This window comes from Pelophylax lessonae (assembly GCF_965119305.1).
Source record: "Pelophylax lessonae genome assembly, chromosome: 3".
Taxonomy (NCBI): Eukaryota; Metazoa; Chordata; class Amphibia; order Anura; family Ranidae; genus Pelophylax; species Pelophylax lessonae.
The window spans coordinates 493,534,161-493,552,051 of NC_138770.1; the positions used below are offsets into that span (position 1 = coordinate 493,534,161).

Sequence of the window (17,891 nt, forward strand, 5' to 3'; positions counted from 1 at the left end):
TGATCACCAACAGTATTAACCCCTTCCCTGCCAATGGCATTATTACATAACAGTGCATATTTTTAGCACTGATTACTGTAGTAATGTCACTGGTACCCCCAAAAGTGTCAAAAATGTCAGTTAGGGGTCCGATCTGTCCTCTGCAATGTCGCAGTCCTGCAAAAAATCGCAAATCGCTGCCATTCCTAGTAAAAAAAAATGATAAAAATGACATAAATCTTTCCCGTAGTTAGTAGACATAATAACTTTTGCGCAAACCAATCAAAATACGCTTATTGCTATTTCTTTTACCAAAAATATGTAGCAGAAAACAAATTGGCCTAAAATGTTAAAAGATTTTGATTTTTACATTTTTTTGAGACTGTCATATAAAAGAATGAGAAAAATATATATATATATTTTTTTTCAAAATTGTCGCTTTTTTTTGTTTATAGCACAAAAAATAAAAATTGCACAGGTGAACAAATACCACCAAAAGAAATTTTGTAGGAGTGAAAAATTTCCGCGCTTATGGATAAAAGTATTTTGGCAAAATGGCTGCAGCCTACCTCAAAATATAGCAAAGCTATATCAGATATGTGAGTAGGTGTGGAGGTAAATGGCGCTGCCAAAAAGTAATAATGATAAAAAATGGGTAAGGGGTATAGATGTATATAGATCTGTTAATAAGTCAGTGTTTATCCAATATAAATATAAAGTATGAGATAAAATGCCAGAATAAATTAAGTGCAGTGTGTATGAAATAAATAAATAAATAATTAATTAAATAATCAAGTGATCTCAAAGGTGATAATCGCTGTATGTGTGTGATCAATATGAATAGTGATAAATGCAAGTTAATTGGTGATAACAAATTACGCACAATATAAATATAATAAATAAATTGAATCCAAATGTGGCTGTTAAATTGCACAATAGTGAAAGTAATCAATGTAAATTAAATAATTGCTAAACTTAATAATGGTCATAAAAAATGCATATATTAAAATTATTAGTGATCATATAAAGTGCATATAAAGTGCTCAAGGTGAATAAATATGTTAAAAAAATATATATATTAAATAGCCACAGGCAATGTCCCATAAAATTCCATTAAATATCAGTAGCAATCAATATATATAAAAGTATTATCCAGATAAAGTCCACAAACAGATGCGAATAAAATCCAAAGAGTGTGAGGAAAAGTGGATCCCAAGGTAATCTGTAGAAATGGGGGTGCTCAATGAAGGAATTAGTGCTCCCCTCCTATTAATCCCGCACTCACCAGAGGATGATACCCCTACAGGGGTAACCAGCGTAATAGGTATCTCCTATGGATCCCTCCAACAGTTGACCAGATATCCACTTTTTCAAGTGTAAACCGTTCACACACTCTCCACCATTGAAATTAATAGGCAATAAATCCTCATAGATATACCGATTCAGTGGTATAAGGGAAGGTTCCAGATAATGTAAGGAAGAAAGAAACTCCAATAGTGAAGTATTGCAACTCACTTTTCGCTTTATTAATTAAAAAAATACATAGTACTCACATTTGTGACAAAAAGAAAATACGTGTATGTACTACGGACCAGAAATCCCTCGTGTAGCGGTGTCTTCCGGGACGCGGTGCGCTCCACCGACCGGATGTGCGTCTCACTCAATGGAAAGCGGAACTGACGTGACCACGCTCTACGCGTTTCGTCATCAATGACGTCATCAGGAGCAGCGTAAGGTCACGTCAGGTCCGCCTACTGATATACTAAGAGGTTACCTGGCAACCGGAATAACAAGCTCTGTAGCCGCCAATAGGAATTTTTGAACAAGGCGTCATTAGTTGCCAGGCAGATATCCGTAATATAATCATTAGGAAGAAGGGGTATTTTATTGTGATAGGAGGAATTTAGAGTGTAACCTGTTGCCAGGTAGAATTTATAATCGTAACTCTGTAAAAAGAACAGGAAGTTGATGTATATGGACAAATTATGATTATATTCTATACCTATTTATATGTGTATGTATATATAGGTGAAGTTTATATAAATAGCGATAATGTACTGTTATTCCAATGAATATTAATAATGCATCACTACAATTTCATATAAAGTAGTTCGTCTAGCAGTACATTATATCTAGAGGAATTATATAAGCTAATATTAATCATATATCACTACACTAAAATTCATATAAATAAGTTAATATTAACCACTTGCCGACCGAGTACGGTAATAGTACTGCGGCAAAGTGGTTCGTTATCGTCCAGCCACGTAGTATTAACGTGACTGGACACTCCCCCTTCTGGGCGGCGCTTGCGCGCCGCCGGAGGCTCGCTCCCGCTGTTTTCATTCACAGCGGGAGTCGGGCCAGGGGAGGAGCAGCGGCGATCGCCGCTGCTCTGCCCCGATCGCCGGGGATCTAGTGTGGAGATCCGCCCGCTGTGTGTAAACACAGCGGGCGGATCTCCATAGTGACAGGGAGTGACAGATCGGACTGTTCAGCATAGCTGGACATCCGATCTATCCATGACTCACTCAGGCCCCTCCCCCCCTACACGTCAGTAAGCACCAGGCATACATTAACCCCTCCCTCTCCAATAAAATTAACCCCTTCCCTGCCAGTGTCATTTTTACAGTAACAGTGCATATATATAGCACTGATTACTGTAGTAATGTCACTGGTAACCCCAAAAGTGTCAAAAATGTCAGTCAAGGGTCCGATCTGTCCGCCGCAATGTCGCAGTCCCACAAAAAAAATCGCAGATCGCCGCCATTACGCGTTAAAAAAAAAAACACCAAAAATGACAGAAATCTTTCCCTTTGTTAGTAAACGCAATAACTTTTGCGCAAACCAATCAAAATACGCTTATTGTAATTTTTTTTACCAAACATAGGTAGCAGAAAACAAATTGGCCAAAAATTTTTAAAAAATTGGTTTTTACATCTTTTTTGGGGGGAATTTCATATAAAAAAATGTTAAAAATATTGTTATTTTTTCAAAATAAACGCTCTTTTTTTGTTTATAGCGCAAAAAGTAAAAATCGCACAGGTGATCAAATACCACCAAAAGAAAGCTCTGTTTATCAGAAAAAAAGGACGTAAATTTCGTTTGGGTACGGCGTCGCACGACCGCGCAATTGTCAGTTGAAGTCGCACAGCGCCGAATCGCAAAAAGTGGCCTGGACGGAAGACAGCAAAATCCTCCGGTGGTAAAGTGGTTAATCATATATCACTACAGTAAATATGAACTTATTTATATGAATTTTAGTGTAGTGATATATGATTAATATTAACTTATAGATTTCTCAAGATATAATGTACTGCTAGACGAACGACTTTATATGAAATTGTAGTGATGCATTATTAATATTCATTGGAATAACAGGACATTATCGCTATTTATATAAACCTCACCTATATATACATACACATATAAATAGGTATAGAATATAATCATAATTTGTCCATATACATCAACTTCCTGTTCTTTTTACAGAGTTCCGATTATAAATTCTACCTGGCAACAGGTTACACTCTAAATTCCTCCTATCACAATAAAATACCCCTTCTTCCTAATGATTATATTACGGATATCTGCCTGGCAACTAATGACGCCTTGTTCAAAAATTCCTATTGGCGGCTACAGAGCTTGTTATTCCGGTTGCCAGGTAACCTCTTAGTATATCAGTAGGCGGACCTGGCGTGACCTTACGCTGCTCCTGATGACGTCATTGATGACGAAACGTGTAGAGCGTGGTCACGTCAGTTCCGCTTTCCATTGAGTGAGACGCACATCCGGTCGGTGGAGCGCACCGCGTCCCGGAAGACACCGCTACATGAGGGATTTGCGGTCCCTAGTACATACACGTATTTTCTTTTTGTCACAAATGTGAGTACTATGTATTTTTTTAATTAATAAAGCGAAAAGTGAGTTGCAATACTTCACTATTGGAGTTTCTTTCTTCCTTACATTATCTGGAACCTTCCCTTATACCACTGAATCGGTATATCTATGAGGATTTATTGCCTATTAATTTCAATGGTGGAGAGTGTGTGAACGGTTTACTCTGGAAAGAGTGGATATCTGGTCAACTGTTGGAGGGATCCATAGGAGATACCTATTACGCTGGTTACCCATTGTAGGGGTATCATCCTCTGGTGAGTGTGGGATTAATAGGAGGGGAGCACTAATTCCTTCATTGAGCACCCCCATTTCTACAGATTACCTTGGGATCCACTTTTCCTCACACTCTTTGGATTTTATTCGCATCTGTTTGTGGACTTTATCTGGTTAATACTTTTATATATTGATTGCTACTGATATTTAATGGAATTTTATGGGACATTGCCTGTGGCTATTTAATATATATATTTTTTGAACATATTTATTCACCTTTATATGCACTTTATATGTTCACTAATAATTTTAATATATGCATTTTTTATGACCATTATTAAGTTTAGTAATTATTTAATTTACATTGATTACTTTCACCATTGTGCAATTTAACAGCCACATTTGGATTCAATTTATTTATTATATTTATATTGTGTGTAATTTGTTATCACCAATTAACTTGCATTTATCACTATTCATATTGATCACACACATACAGCGATTATCACCTTTGAGATCACTTGATTATTTAATTATTTATTTATTTATTTCATACACACTGCACTTAATTTATTCTGGCATTTTATCTCATACTTTATATTTATATTGGATAAACACTGACTTATTAACAGAGCTATATACATCTATACCCCTTACCCATTTTTTATCATTATTACTTTTTGGCAGCGCCAATTACCTCCACACCTACTCACACCACCAAAAGAAAGCTCTATTTGTGTAAATAAAAGGACATAAATTTCGTTTGGGTACAGCATTGCATGACCACGCAATTGTCTGTTAAAGTAACGCAGGGCAGAATCGCAAAATGGGGCCTGGTCATGAAGGGGGTAAAATCTTCCAGGGCTGAAGTGGTTAAATAGCAACTTGCAGACGCTCAAATTAATTTATAACTAGCCCACAAAAGGTGCAGAGCAATACCCTGAAGAACACAAAATATTTCCAGCAATCAATCCAGCTACTTAGCATAAAAATGTAATTAAGCTATTTTACCATTTAGGTTAAAAGCCACAGTTTTTGTTGTCACTAGAAAAACATATTCTTAGATCTTTTAGATATTAAAAAGAAAAAAATGATCAAAGTTTTTAACATGTTATTATAATTTTGTTGGATTTTATTTCAGAATTACCTGGTATATCTGTGACGGAAGGCTGCTTACTGGAGCATTTTCAGTTTCTCCTGTGTGGGAAACAAGAGTCAGTTACCTATATGTTTGGGTTGCTTTATTGTAATCATATGTTATAGATGACAACACAAAAGCTGGTTTACTGCAATAAAACATCAAGAAGAAAAATAATTCCTATTATTTGAAAAAAATAAAATAAAAATAATTCCTATTATCACACACATGACAAGCAGGATTGAGCCAGCTTTGTGATTTTGTAGACTAACTCCACCTTTTTTTGCTAAAATCAATTTATTTATTGGAAAATGTGACCTCATGTTCATAAGCTCTTTATTTAATTACCATTTTTAGTTATAATTTTCGTGTCTGTGGGAAGAACAGTTCCTTAAACAGGATCAGTGCTTTAGTGAATGTTTCAACTTATTTTCAAAGGTAGAGCTACTGGGTAATTTTCCATATCCTTGCTTCACTTCACAAAAAAATCAGAGACCTAGAACTTGAAAACAAATCTGCTATGGTAGTTACTTATTGGAGGCCAACTGATCAGAACAGCCTCTAGAATAAAAAAGCACCCAAAAAAAATGCCACTATTTTATCAAAATAGCTGATTTAGAAAACTCTAGCCCAAACACTAGGTGCCAAACTTAAAACACTAAGGGTACATTCACACCTCAGCGGGGTGCAGCGATGATCAACTCTGCATCCAAAGAGAATCACTCCCATGTGATCACTGCATCAGCGGTTACATGTGAGTGGCCTTGATTAGCTGCGGGAGCCAGCAGGCTTTGATTGCTTTCAATAGAGCTGTACCCCACAGCTAATCACAGGAACCCTTGCTGGGGTTCTTGCATTTAATCGGAGTATGGGTGCATTTGCATGTGCAAATGCCCTCTAAGGTAACAACTCTCCTCTATTACTTTTTAGAATCAAAGCTTCCCAACATAGACAAGAGGTGACTGTAGCCACATTAGTGTATTTCCAACAAAACCTAGGTACTTTATGAGGTAATGAGTACTACCTACTACTTCTTTTTTTTTTTTATTTGCACTAATATTTACATTTTCATGACAAGCTTTCAGGGAATTCGTTCATTGTCAGTCGAACCAGCATATATGCACAGCAGTGGTAATTAAACTGGGATAGTTGTTAAGATAAGGAAAGACGTACGCTATGGATTGGGAGGGGGAAGTAAGAGAATGGTCATAAAGGTATTAGTGATTTAGAAAATTGATGTCTGCATTTAGTCCTTTATTATAAGCATAAGAATACTCCCTTACTTTTTGTATTTAGTACAAAAAATCCCCATACAAATCCCAAAATTATTTATTTTGGCAATATGTAGAGGATTTCTTCAATCCCGATGAGGATCCTAATCGCATTGATCCAATCACTCAGCCCGCACAGTGATCTATCAAAAAGCCTCAGTGTAGCTAAGGTAGCCTAGACCATCCCATTGTTAGCCTGGCCCCTTAATAACCTCCAGGGGGTTTTTTCTATCACTAACAGAGAAATTATGTTCTGTGTCTGGGAACATCTTTATGTCAATCACTTTCTACTCCTCCTGCAGCCAAATGGTAGACAATATGACCGTGAACATTTTTTTACCTCCACTATGAAAAGCAAATGCCTGACCTCCTCCTTATCCCCATTTTACTGCCTATGTCTTGAAAAACACATCAAACACCCTTTCCTAGAAACACACATTCCTTATCCAGCCAGCAGATGGCTATACACCTTGATATTAAACTGGGCCAGGCTACACAAAAAAAAAAACAGAACTACATAATCTACTTAAATCATTTACCCACAAAGCTTCCATATGTAATAAATTCCAAGTCAAACTACAAAATACTAACCATGAGGTTTTTGGTCCCTTAAAAACTACACAAATTCTTTCCCACTGTTCATTTCACATATTGGAGATGTACACAAGAAGAGGGCACATTTCTGGGAAATGTCATAACTTGGTGTCATCTGCAAATACTGAAATGGTACTTTTCATCCCAGACCCTATATTATTTATAAATATATTAAAAAGTAAGGGTCCCAACATTGAACCTTGGGGTACACCACTGATTATCTTATACCATTCAGAATAAGAATCATTAACCACTACTCTCTGAATTCGGTCTTTTAGCCAGTTTGCTATCCATTTACAAACTGTTTTTCCAGGCCTGTAGACTCTACCTTATACATTAGCCGTGTGTGGGGAACTGTCAAATGCTTTTGAAAAATCTAAAGTATACTACGTCCACAGCCATTCCTTTGTCTAACCACTTTAAGACTGGAAGGATTTGCCCCCTTAATGACCAGGCCACTTTTTTCAACTTTGCACTGCGTGACATTAACTGACAATTGCGCGGTCGTGCAACGCTGTACCCAAATTTTTTCCCACAAATAAAGCTTTCTTTTGGTGATATTTGATTACCCGTGTGATTTTTATTTTTTGCGCTATACACAAAGAAATAGCGACAATTCTGAAAAAAAATCTATATTTTTGACATTCTGCTATATAAAACATGTATTTTATGTTGTATTCACATTTATCTCCAATCCTATGGTTGGTTTTTCCTTTTTTGCTTTCTGATGTTTTTAGGCTGCTATGTGATAATGTTATTAGTAAGCCATATATTTATGCATCTTTTTCACCGCATATTATACTATATATTATATTATATTATATATAATTGTATCTATCTGCATATTCTAACTAATGTAATCATTTCAATATGTTATTGCTATTTTTAAAAGGTTTAGCATTGTCTCAGTCTGTAAAGTCCTTTCTGTAAGCACATGGTGAGGGGTTAACATTGCAGCAGAGCCCTTAGCTTTAAATGTCCCAGTTGCCTGTTCGTTCTGTGACTTTGACAATGCGGTACTTCCTCGAAACATGTAATCACGGCAACTGGGCATTGTTTGCGAGTCAAGCTGACTCTGAATTCTGGTTTCATCACATCCGGTAGTGACGTGCTTCCGGTTTCTGGTTGCACGCATCCATCCCGCTCCGCTGAGCTCTGCAGCATAGGAGGTAGAAGGAGGAAGTGTTAGTGCACACCGACTGGTTCGGTGTGCTCCCCTCCCCTCGCTGCACAATCAACCAGCTCAAGCTTTCTCCATCAGAGAGCGGACCCCATCCGGCGGCGATGTACACCCCTCATCCATCAGGGACTTCACATACCAGTTTGGATTTTTATTCTCAACTATCAATTTTCAATAAAATATATTGGTTTATGTTGGCTGTGGTTCCCCTATATCCACTGAGGCTAGCGCTGATCTCCTTGTTTTCTATGTACTTTTGTGCTGGTTCAGCACCTTTATTAGCAGCACCACAGGTGGAGTTATTATCAATCATCTATTGAGACTACCACAGCTCCAGTGTTGGAATTTCTTTGGCTGTGTTTACAACAGCTGCCCGTCCTTCTCTCTCAGTGGGGTACGATCGAGAGTGTCAGAACCGCCTAACACATGCATCGGCTTCCCCCCTGACGAGCGGGGGTGGGAGCGTGCCGGCGGCAGCACGCGCTCGCCCCCTAGCTCCTTCCAGGCAAATGATGTATCCATACATGGTTTTGCCTGGGAGAGCCACTCTGCTGCAGTATATATACAGTATGCGGTCGGCAAGTGGTTAAGGACTGGAATGGTACCACTGGATTGGAGTATGGCCAATGTGGTGTCTATATTTAAAAAGGGATCAAAGTCTTTACCAAGTAACTATAGACTTGTTAGTTTAACTTCGATAGTTGTGAAGATACTGGAAAGTTTAATAAAAGATCACATAGATGAGTGGAAAAAAATATTTTAAGCAACAGACAGCATGGATTCATGAAAGATAGAAGTTGTCAGACAAATTTGAATTCTTTTTATGAGGAGGTAAGTAAAATCTTAACCTCTTTACGACCGCCCGCGCAAAAATAAAACTTGCACAGGTGATCAAATACCACCAAAAGAAAGCTGTATCTGTGGGAAAAAAAGGACGTCAATTTTATTTGGGTATACGAGTAATTGTCCATTAAAGTAATGCAGTGCTGAATCGCAAAATAGGGCCTGGTCATTAAGGGGGCAAATCCTTCCGGTCTTAAAGTGGTTAAAGAGCCCCTAAAAATGAGAAACAACAGCTTTGAAATGACAGAGCTCAGTTCTTTTAGGATCCATGGGTGTATGCCATTGCTAGAATACATAGCTTTCTCTGAATGGCTGAGTGCTGATCACATAAACTACTGTGTTCCAGGTGTGAGGCAGGAAGTCTCGGAACACAGTGCGGTTAGCTGTATGTAGCCTGAGCTACATACAGTTTAGGCCCCTTTCACACTTGTACGACTCCAAAGTTGCGCCCACTTTGGAGTGCAACTTTGATGCAACTTTGGTAAAACTCTGATAAAACTTTGACGTTACTTTGACGCAACTTTGGATGGGTGAAACTTGGATACGACTTTGGCTTTGACGAGTTTTAATATACAACTATTGCACACAAGTTGCATTGTAAACCATTCAGGTATGACTTTTGTGCAACTTTTGCGGGTTAACATTGAAGTCTATGGCCCTCAAGTTGCATGAAAGTCGAACCAAAATAGTGCATGAACTATTTTGAAGTTGCTGCAACTTTAAGCTGTGCATATATGAATGGGTATCATTGGAAAACATGGGGAACGACCTCTTGTGCAACTCTGATGTCCAAAGTTGCATGGCAAGTTGCCCAAGTGTGAAAGGGGCCTTATACTGCACATACTCAGACCTAACCTTTTTACTAATAATATATTTGAAGAATTTTTTTAGTTTTGCATTACTCTTTTTTGCAATCTGTCCGTTTTGAATTTTTGTGGATTTAACCACTTGCCAACCACTCCCATGGAGAATACTGCGGCAGAGAGGCTCTCCTGGGTCCAGCGGCGTAGACCTACGTCGCTGGATTCCGCCCCCTCTCTGCGGCGCGCGCGCGGTGCCGGAGGCTTGCTCCAGCTCTATTCGGACACAGCAGGAGTCGGGCCAGGGGAGGAGAGGCGGTGATCACCGCCTCTCTTCCCCGATCGTTGGGAAAGACTGAGGAAATCCGCCCGCTTGTGTAAACAAAGCAGGGGGATCTCCTCTGTGACAGGCAGGGACAGATCACAAGATTCAGCATAGCTGAACCTGCGATCTGTGTCTGTGTCATACAATCCCCTCCCCCCACACACGTCAGTAAGCATGAGGCACACATTTAACCCCTTGATTACCAAAAGTGTTAACCCCTTCCCTGCCAGTGTCATTATTACAGAAACAGTGCATATTTATAGCACTGATAACTGTAGTAATGTCACTGGTCCCCCCCAAAAGTGTTAAAAATGTCAGTTAGGGGTCCGATCTGTCCGCCGCAATGTCGCAGTCCCGCAAAAAAAAAATCGCAGATCGCCGCCATTACTAGTAAAAAAAAACAAACAATAAAAATGGCATAAATCTTACCGTAGTTAGTAAACACGATAACTTTTGCGCAAACCAATCAAAATATGCTTATTGTGATTTTTTTTTTTTTACCAAAAATATGTAACAGAAAACAAATTGGCCTAAAATGTTAATTTTGATTTGTAAATTTTTTTTGGGGAATGTTATATCAGAATGTGAAAAATATTGTTTTTTTTTTTTTCAAAATTGTCGCTCTTTTTTTCAAAAATTAAAAATCGCACAGGTGATCAAATACCACCAAAAGAAAGCTCTATTTGTGGGGGGAAAAAAGGAAGTAAATTTAATTTGGGTACAGCGTCGCACGACCACGCAATTGTCTGTTAACCACTTGCCGACCGCTCACGTTGCTGCTACTGCAGCAGAGCGGCTCGGCTAGTTCCAGGAACATAGACCTACGTCGGGCGCATTCACGGCTCGCAGGGTACGATCCTGGTCTGAATCGGCTCAGAACCGATCAGTCACCAGATGCAGACTAATGATTTTTGGTCTGGATCTGATGATCGGTTCTGGCCAAAGGCATCATATCCCCTGCCTGTGTAATGTAAACACAGGCAGAGGGGAAGTGATGTAATTTTCCCTCCTGGAGCGCTTTTGGTTCCAGGAGAAGAAGGAGAGATGGATAAACGTGAGTTCCACCAACACTACACTGACACTAACACACATAGGTACACATTTAACCCCTTGATCACCCCTGATCACCCCCCAAACCCCTTACAGTGTACACTATATACAGTGGTATACAGATATTTTACTGATCACTGTATTTAGTGTCACTTGTGACCCTAAATCGTGCTTGCGCTAGGCCCAAATAGGTTTAGGCCACCCGACATCTATAGCCTAAAAAGGTTTAACCCCTTGATCTCCCCCAGTTAACCCCTTCACTGTCCTGTACCAGTGTTCACTATATACAGTGATTACCGATCACTGTATTAGTGTCACGGGTGACGCTAGTTAGGCTAGTTAGTGTCAGGGTCCCACCACACCACCGTTATTTAGCGTCAGTTAGAGTCAATTATACTAACACACATACACACACACACAACAACACATACATATATACACCTCCATTACTAGTATAGTGTTTGAACAGATCAATATCTGATCTGATCAGAACTATACTAGCGTCCCCATAGTTTAGTGTTCCCAAAGCCCGGTGTTTGCATGATCAGCACTGATTCCTGCCAGCACCTGCGTTTAGCCCCTCCGCCCAGCCCACCCTACCCAGGCAAGTCAGTAATCAATACTGTAGATTACTGTTACTTCCAAAAAACACAAATCACACAAAACCGCTGCGTTAGCAGAGTCAGGCCTGATCTCTGCTAGCACTAGCAGTTTTTTTTGTAGCGACCAAATAGTCCTTGACAATCAGGTGCTTTTTTACCTGTTAGTCACACTACTGTACCTTTAAATTAACGGTGGTACAGTAGTGCAGAGGCCTACAGTATACTGACCATGAGAGCAATGGGGAAGCCTCACTGGCAGAATCAGGGTCAGTATACGAACCTTTAGAGAACAGCGGCTCCCTGACAAATAGCTCCGACGACGGATGGGTCCCCGCTAAGGTCAGGCGTACCCGACCCCATTCTGGAGTTGCTGAGATGCAAGAACCGGATGTTTCTCGTATGCAGCAGAGTGCCAGTACTAGTGCCGCTCACACTTCTCGTGATCTAGCAAGCATGAGCGGCCTACACCCTGGACCTAGAACAACCAGCACTGCAGTAACACTTGGTGACGTGGCAAGTCCCATAAGTGCAGTTGAAGCTGGTGTGGTGGCTAGCACGAGTAGTGGCCCGCAGCCACCGCGTATTCAAAGACAGGCCCGTAGAGCCCATAGTGCCCTCCCTGAAGCGCTGGCATATCCTAATTGGCAGCCCACAGATTCTACAGCGCCCCTAGTTCCCCCATTCACTGCCCAACCCTGAATTCAAGTGGAAACAGCTGGTTTTAATCCCCTTAAATTTTTTGAGCTGTTTTTCACTGAAGATCTATTGTGGATCAAAGTAATTTGTATGCTAGTCAATTTATTACCGCTAATCCAAATTCGCCCCTTGCCAGAGAATTCGGGTGGAATCCTATAACGGTTTCCGAATTTAAGACCTTCCTGGGCCTATCCTTGAACATGGGCATTACAAAAAAGAGTGAATTGCGGTTATATTGGTCTACTGACCCAATTCACCAAATGCGCGTGTTCTCTGCTGCTATGTCCAGGGCTCGATACGAAAAAATGTTTCGGTTCATGCATTTCAACGACAATGAACTCTGTCGTCCTCAGGGAGACCCTGAATATGACCGGCTCCACAAAATTCGGCCCCTCGTAGACCACTTCATTGCAGCCTTGTTTACCCCCGAACAAGATGTCTGCGTTGACAAGCCCCTGATAAAGTTTACTGGCCGCCTTGCTATCAAACAGTATCTCCCCAGCAAGCGTGCCAGATACGGGGTCAAACTGTATAAGCTGTGTGACAGGGCCACAGGCTATACAGTTAGTTTCCGTGTCTACGAGGGAAAAGATAGCACTGTGGAGCCCCCCGACTTCCCAGACTACATAGGGAGCAGCGGTAAGGTAGTTTGGGACTTGGTGTCACGCTTATTCGGAAAGGGGTACCACTTGTACATGGACAATTTTTATTTGTGCCACTTTTTAGACACCTCTTTCAATTACAAATTGGCGCTTGTGGCACCGTGCGATCTAATCACCGGGGCTTCCCCCAACGGCTAGTAAATGCCCCACTGAGTCAGGGGGAGAGAGCCTGCTTCTCATGTATACCCGCCATTAAATAAGTGGGTTTGGATGTTTTGGGCGGTTAATGGTGCGTATACTACACAATTTTCCTGTGGAGATTTCTGTTAGGTTCTCTTTTTTTCGTTCAGCCCACAGGCTGCATGAAAAAAAAAAAACCTACACTATATGCCAAACAAGGACCAGCAATGTACTGGTACATTGCTGGACTTTGAGTGGTTATACCAGGATGATGCCTGCAGATTTAGGCATCATCTTCGTATCGTTTTTTACAGCCAGCTTACATGTAAAAGTGATCCTAGTGGATAATTGGCCGCTAGACTGCTTTTACAAACAGTGGGAGGGGACTTCATCCACCGCCTTCCACATTTTTTCTTGGGCTCTCCTGTCCCACCAGGTAACCAGAGAGTGCAGCCAGTGGTTCAATTATCTAACCATAGAGCTGATTGGAGACGAGAATGGCTCCAATCATCTCTATGGCCTAAGATACTGGAAGCTACAAGCATTTCATGACTTCTGTTTCGCCAGAAATAAACAGCGCCATTGGGAAAGCATTTTATCACACCAATTTTGGTGTGCTCAGATACGTTAAGGTCAGAGGAGAGATCTAGAGTCTAAAAGACCCCAATGTTTTAAAAAAATAGTACCTGTCCCTACAGATTGCTATCATAGGGGATATTTAAATTCACTGTGATAACAATAAAAATGATAAAAAAAAAAAATGAAAGTAAAGGTGTCAAAATAACATAAAAAAGCAAAATAAATAAAAAAAAATCAAGCAAGCGTAGGTCTAGTGTCATATGTAAACCACAATTTGCAGCATGCATGCATGTGAGGTATCGCAGCGAACGCCAGGTCGAGGGCAGTAATTCTTGCAGTAGACCTCTGTAAGTCCACAGTGGTAACCTGTAAAGACTTTTAAAGGCTTTTAAAATCGTACGTAGTTTGTTGCCGCTGCACGGGCGTGCGCAATTTTTAAAGCATGTCATGTTTGGTGTCTATGCTTTTAAACTTTACCAAACAATTAGGAATTATATAGTGTATTTTTTCATTAAACATAAAAAAAGAGTTTTTTATTTTCTGCAAAAATTGCGTTTGGAAAATCTGTGCGCAAATACCGTGTGACGAAAAAATTGCAATATCCACCATTTTGTTCTGTAGAGCCTCTGCTTTATAAAAATATATAAAGTTTGGGGGTTCAAAGTAATTTTCTAGTAAATAAAAAATATTTTTTCATGTAAACAAAAAGTCACAGAAAAGGCTTGGTCTTCAAGTGGTTAGAAGAGTGGTTGATGTGTGGCTAAGATTGAGCATAAAATGCAAGGACAGTTCAAACACCCCCCCAAATGACCCCTTTTTGGAAAGTAGACACCCAAAGCTATTTGCTGAGAGGCATATTGAGTCCATGGAGTATTTTATATTTTGTCCTAAGTTTCCGGAATGTGACAATTTTTTTTTTGTTTGTTTTTTTACAAAGTTGTCACTCTATGATATATTGCTCACACATGAAATGACACCCCAAAATACATTCTGCTGCTTCTCCTGAGTACAGAGATACCACATGTGTGAGACTTTGTGGGAGCCTAGCTGTGTACAGGACCCCAAAAACCAATCCCCACGTTCAGACTTTCTAAGGGCGTAAATTGTTGATTTCACTCCTTACTACCTATCACAGTTTTGAAGGCCATGAAATGATAAGATAGCACAAACCCCCCCCCCCCAAATGACCCCATTTTGCAAAGTAGACACCCCACAGTATTTGCTAAGATGCATGGCGAGTATTTTGCAGCTCTCATTTATTTTGGAAAATGAAGAAAAAAAAGGAAAATACATTTTCCCTCTTTTTTCAATTTCCAAAACTTTGTGACAAAAAGTGAGATCTGCAAAACACTCAACATGCCTCTCCACAAATAGTTTGGAGTGTCTACTTTGCAAAATGGGGTCATTTGGGGGGGGGGGAGTTATGCTATCTTGGCATTTCATGGCCTTCAAAACTGTGATAGGTAGTAAGGAGTGAAATCAACAATTTACGCCCTTAGAAAGTCTGAACGTGGGGATTGGTTTTTGGGGTCCTGTACACAGCTAGGCTCCCACAAAGTCTCACACATGTGGTATCCCTGTACTCAGGAGAAGCAGCAGAATGTATTTTGGGGTGTCATTCCACATATACCCATGTCATGTGTGAGCTATTTATCTTTTAGTGACAATTTTGTGTTAAAAAAAATTAAAAAAAAAATGTAATTTTCCCAAAACTTGTGGCAAAATATAAAATATTCCATGGACTCACCATGCCTCTTAGCAAATAGCTTGGGGTGCCTACTTTCCAAAATGGGGTCATTTGGGGGGTTTTGTGCTATCTTGACATTTCAGGGCCTCCGAAACCGTGATAGGCAGTGAGAAAGTGCAATGAGAAATTTGCGCCCTTTGAAATTCTGAAGATGGTGATTGGATATGGGGGTCCCGTACACAGCTAGGCTCCCACAAAGTCTCACACATGTGGTATCCCTGTACTCAGGAGAAGCAGCAGAATATATTTTGGGGTGTAATTACACATATGCCCATGGCATGCGTGAGTGAGCAATATATAATTTCAATGACAACTTTTTGTAAAAAAAAAAACATTTTTTTTTTGTCATTTTTCAAACACCTGTGAAAAAAAAATTAAATATTCAAAGAGCTCAACATGCCTCTCACTACATTCCTTAGGATGTCTACTTTCCAAAAAGTGGTAGTTTGGGGGGTTTTGTACTGCCCTGCCATTTTAGCACTTCAAGAATTGAGATAGGCAGTCAGAAATAAAAGCTGCGTAAATTCCAGTATTTACACCATAGTTTTTTATGAGGTGCAGAGGTGATCAAATACCACCAAAATAAAGCTCTGTTTGTGGGAAAAAAAGGATGTCAATTTCAATTGGGTACAGCATTGCATGACCGCGCAATTGTCAGTTAAAGTCGTGCAGTACCAAGTTGAAAAAAGTGGTCTGGACGTTAAGCAGGAAAATCCTCCAGTCTTAAAGTGGTTAATAGCATTTTATTGTCACCGTTGCTGGTTAAAATTGATAAAATGAAAGTAATGGAAGACTTTACCCTTTCTTTCCAACATGGAGATGATCAGTTTAGAAAAACATGGCACTACTGGTAGAGATGAGCTCAAAGTTTGGTCTGAACAGAAGTTGGAACTTTGGTTGTCTGGGCATCCATCTGAATGCCAGATTTTTTTAATCATTCGGAAGGAGCCAAATGCCATGTATAATGGCAGCAGAAATAGTGCTACTAAACATGACTGCTTCCATGCTGTAAAGGTTGCTAAGGAAGCAGGGTGTCGACACCTACCACGTCTCAAGCAACCTGGGACGTTAACCAGCCACATTAATTTACTGCCTGGGAATCCCCAGGCATGTAAACAAAGTGACAGAGTTAGGGTGACATCATTGACCACATATAGCTACATGACCAAATTTGGTCCATAGTGTCACCTGGGAGACCCTGCCCCTTTGTTTACTTGTGTCAGAGACCAGGAGATGCCACCCTCAAGAGAAAGATGAATGAATTTACCATTATCACAACTTGCTCCTGAGTCAAAACCAAGATACATTTCTGGCTCACTGATCAATAGTCCTATCAACATTGGGTGGGTGATCAATGTAGAAAAGTCACATTACACCCACCCAAGATCTTGTTTACCTGTGGGCAAATATAGATACTCATCAGGATACAGTTAGCGTTACGATCATCTGCAAAACAATCTCTTCTGCATTTACTGTCAATTTCTTCACTGCCACACAGTGTCTAAAAGCTGTAGGAACCATCATGGCTACAGTGCTCTTAGTCAAATGGAAGTCTTACCCGTTCCTAAATCAGTGGAGCAAGGAGGATAAAAAAAATCTGACCAGCCTGTTGCTAAAAGAAAGTCTCTGCCAGTGGACCAAGGAGCAGAAACTCCTTTGCTGCCCCTCTTTCCTGCCCATATCATGGACGATAATTACGGCTATAATTATAATGCATGCCAGCCATTTGCTTAGGAAATTTGGCAGAGGAACAGTGGTCCTTTCCAGTGAAGAAAGTGCTCTCCAATATTTTGGAGCTGAGGGTGGCCTTTCAAGCCGTGCTAACCTTCAAACATCTTATTCATGGGATCACAGTTCTGTTGAAGATGGACAACACAATAGCAGTGGCATAAATGAAAAAAAACAAGTGGTGCCCACAGCCATTCATTACTGTTGGAAGTGGCTCTAATTATGTTATTTGCACAAGCCAATCTGCTTCATCATTAGAGGTGTACATCCCAGGTCAGAGTAATCTCTATTCAGACTACCTATCAAGATCACCATTGGCCAATATTAAGTACTCTTGGAAGAGGGCTTGTTTGCTTCCCCAACACATGCCATATTGTCAATGTTTTTCTCAAGGTTCTGTGGCACTGGTTGCCCAGACAATGGACTGGGCTTTTTAGGCAGCATATGCCTTTCCCCCCCAGTGC

At 40.2% G+C, this 17,891-nt stretch overlaps 1 protein-coding gene across 2 annotated transcripts in view; it reads right to left on the reverse strand.

Annotated features, from left to right (window-relative positions):
- The window catches only part of ARHGEF33 (Rho guanine nucleotide exchange factor 33), a 242,473-nt gene that overhangs the window by 199,481 nt on the left and 25,101 nt on the right, over positions 1-17,891 (reverse strand). For both annotated transcript variants that reach the window (XM_082252137.1, XM_082252136.1), the window contains exon 2: positions 5,240-5,289. In XM_082252137.1, coding sequence (XP_082108263.1) covers positions 5,240-5,289 — 50 coding nt within the window. The remainder of the gene's footprint in view (positions 1-5,239; positions 5,290-17,891) is intronic.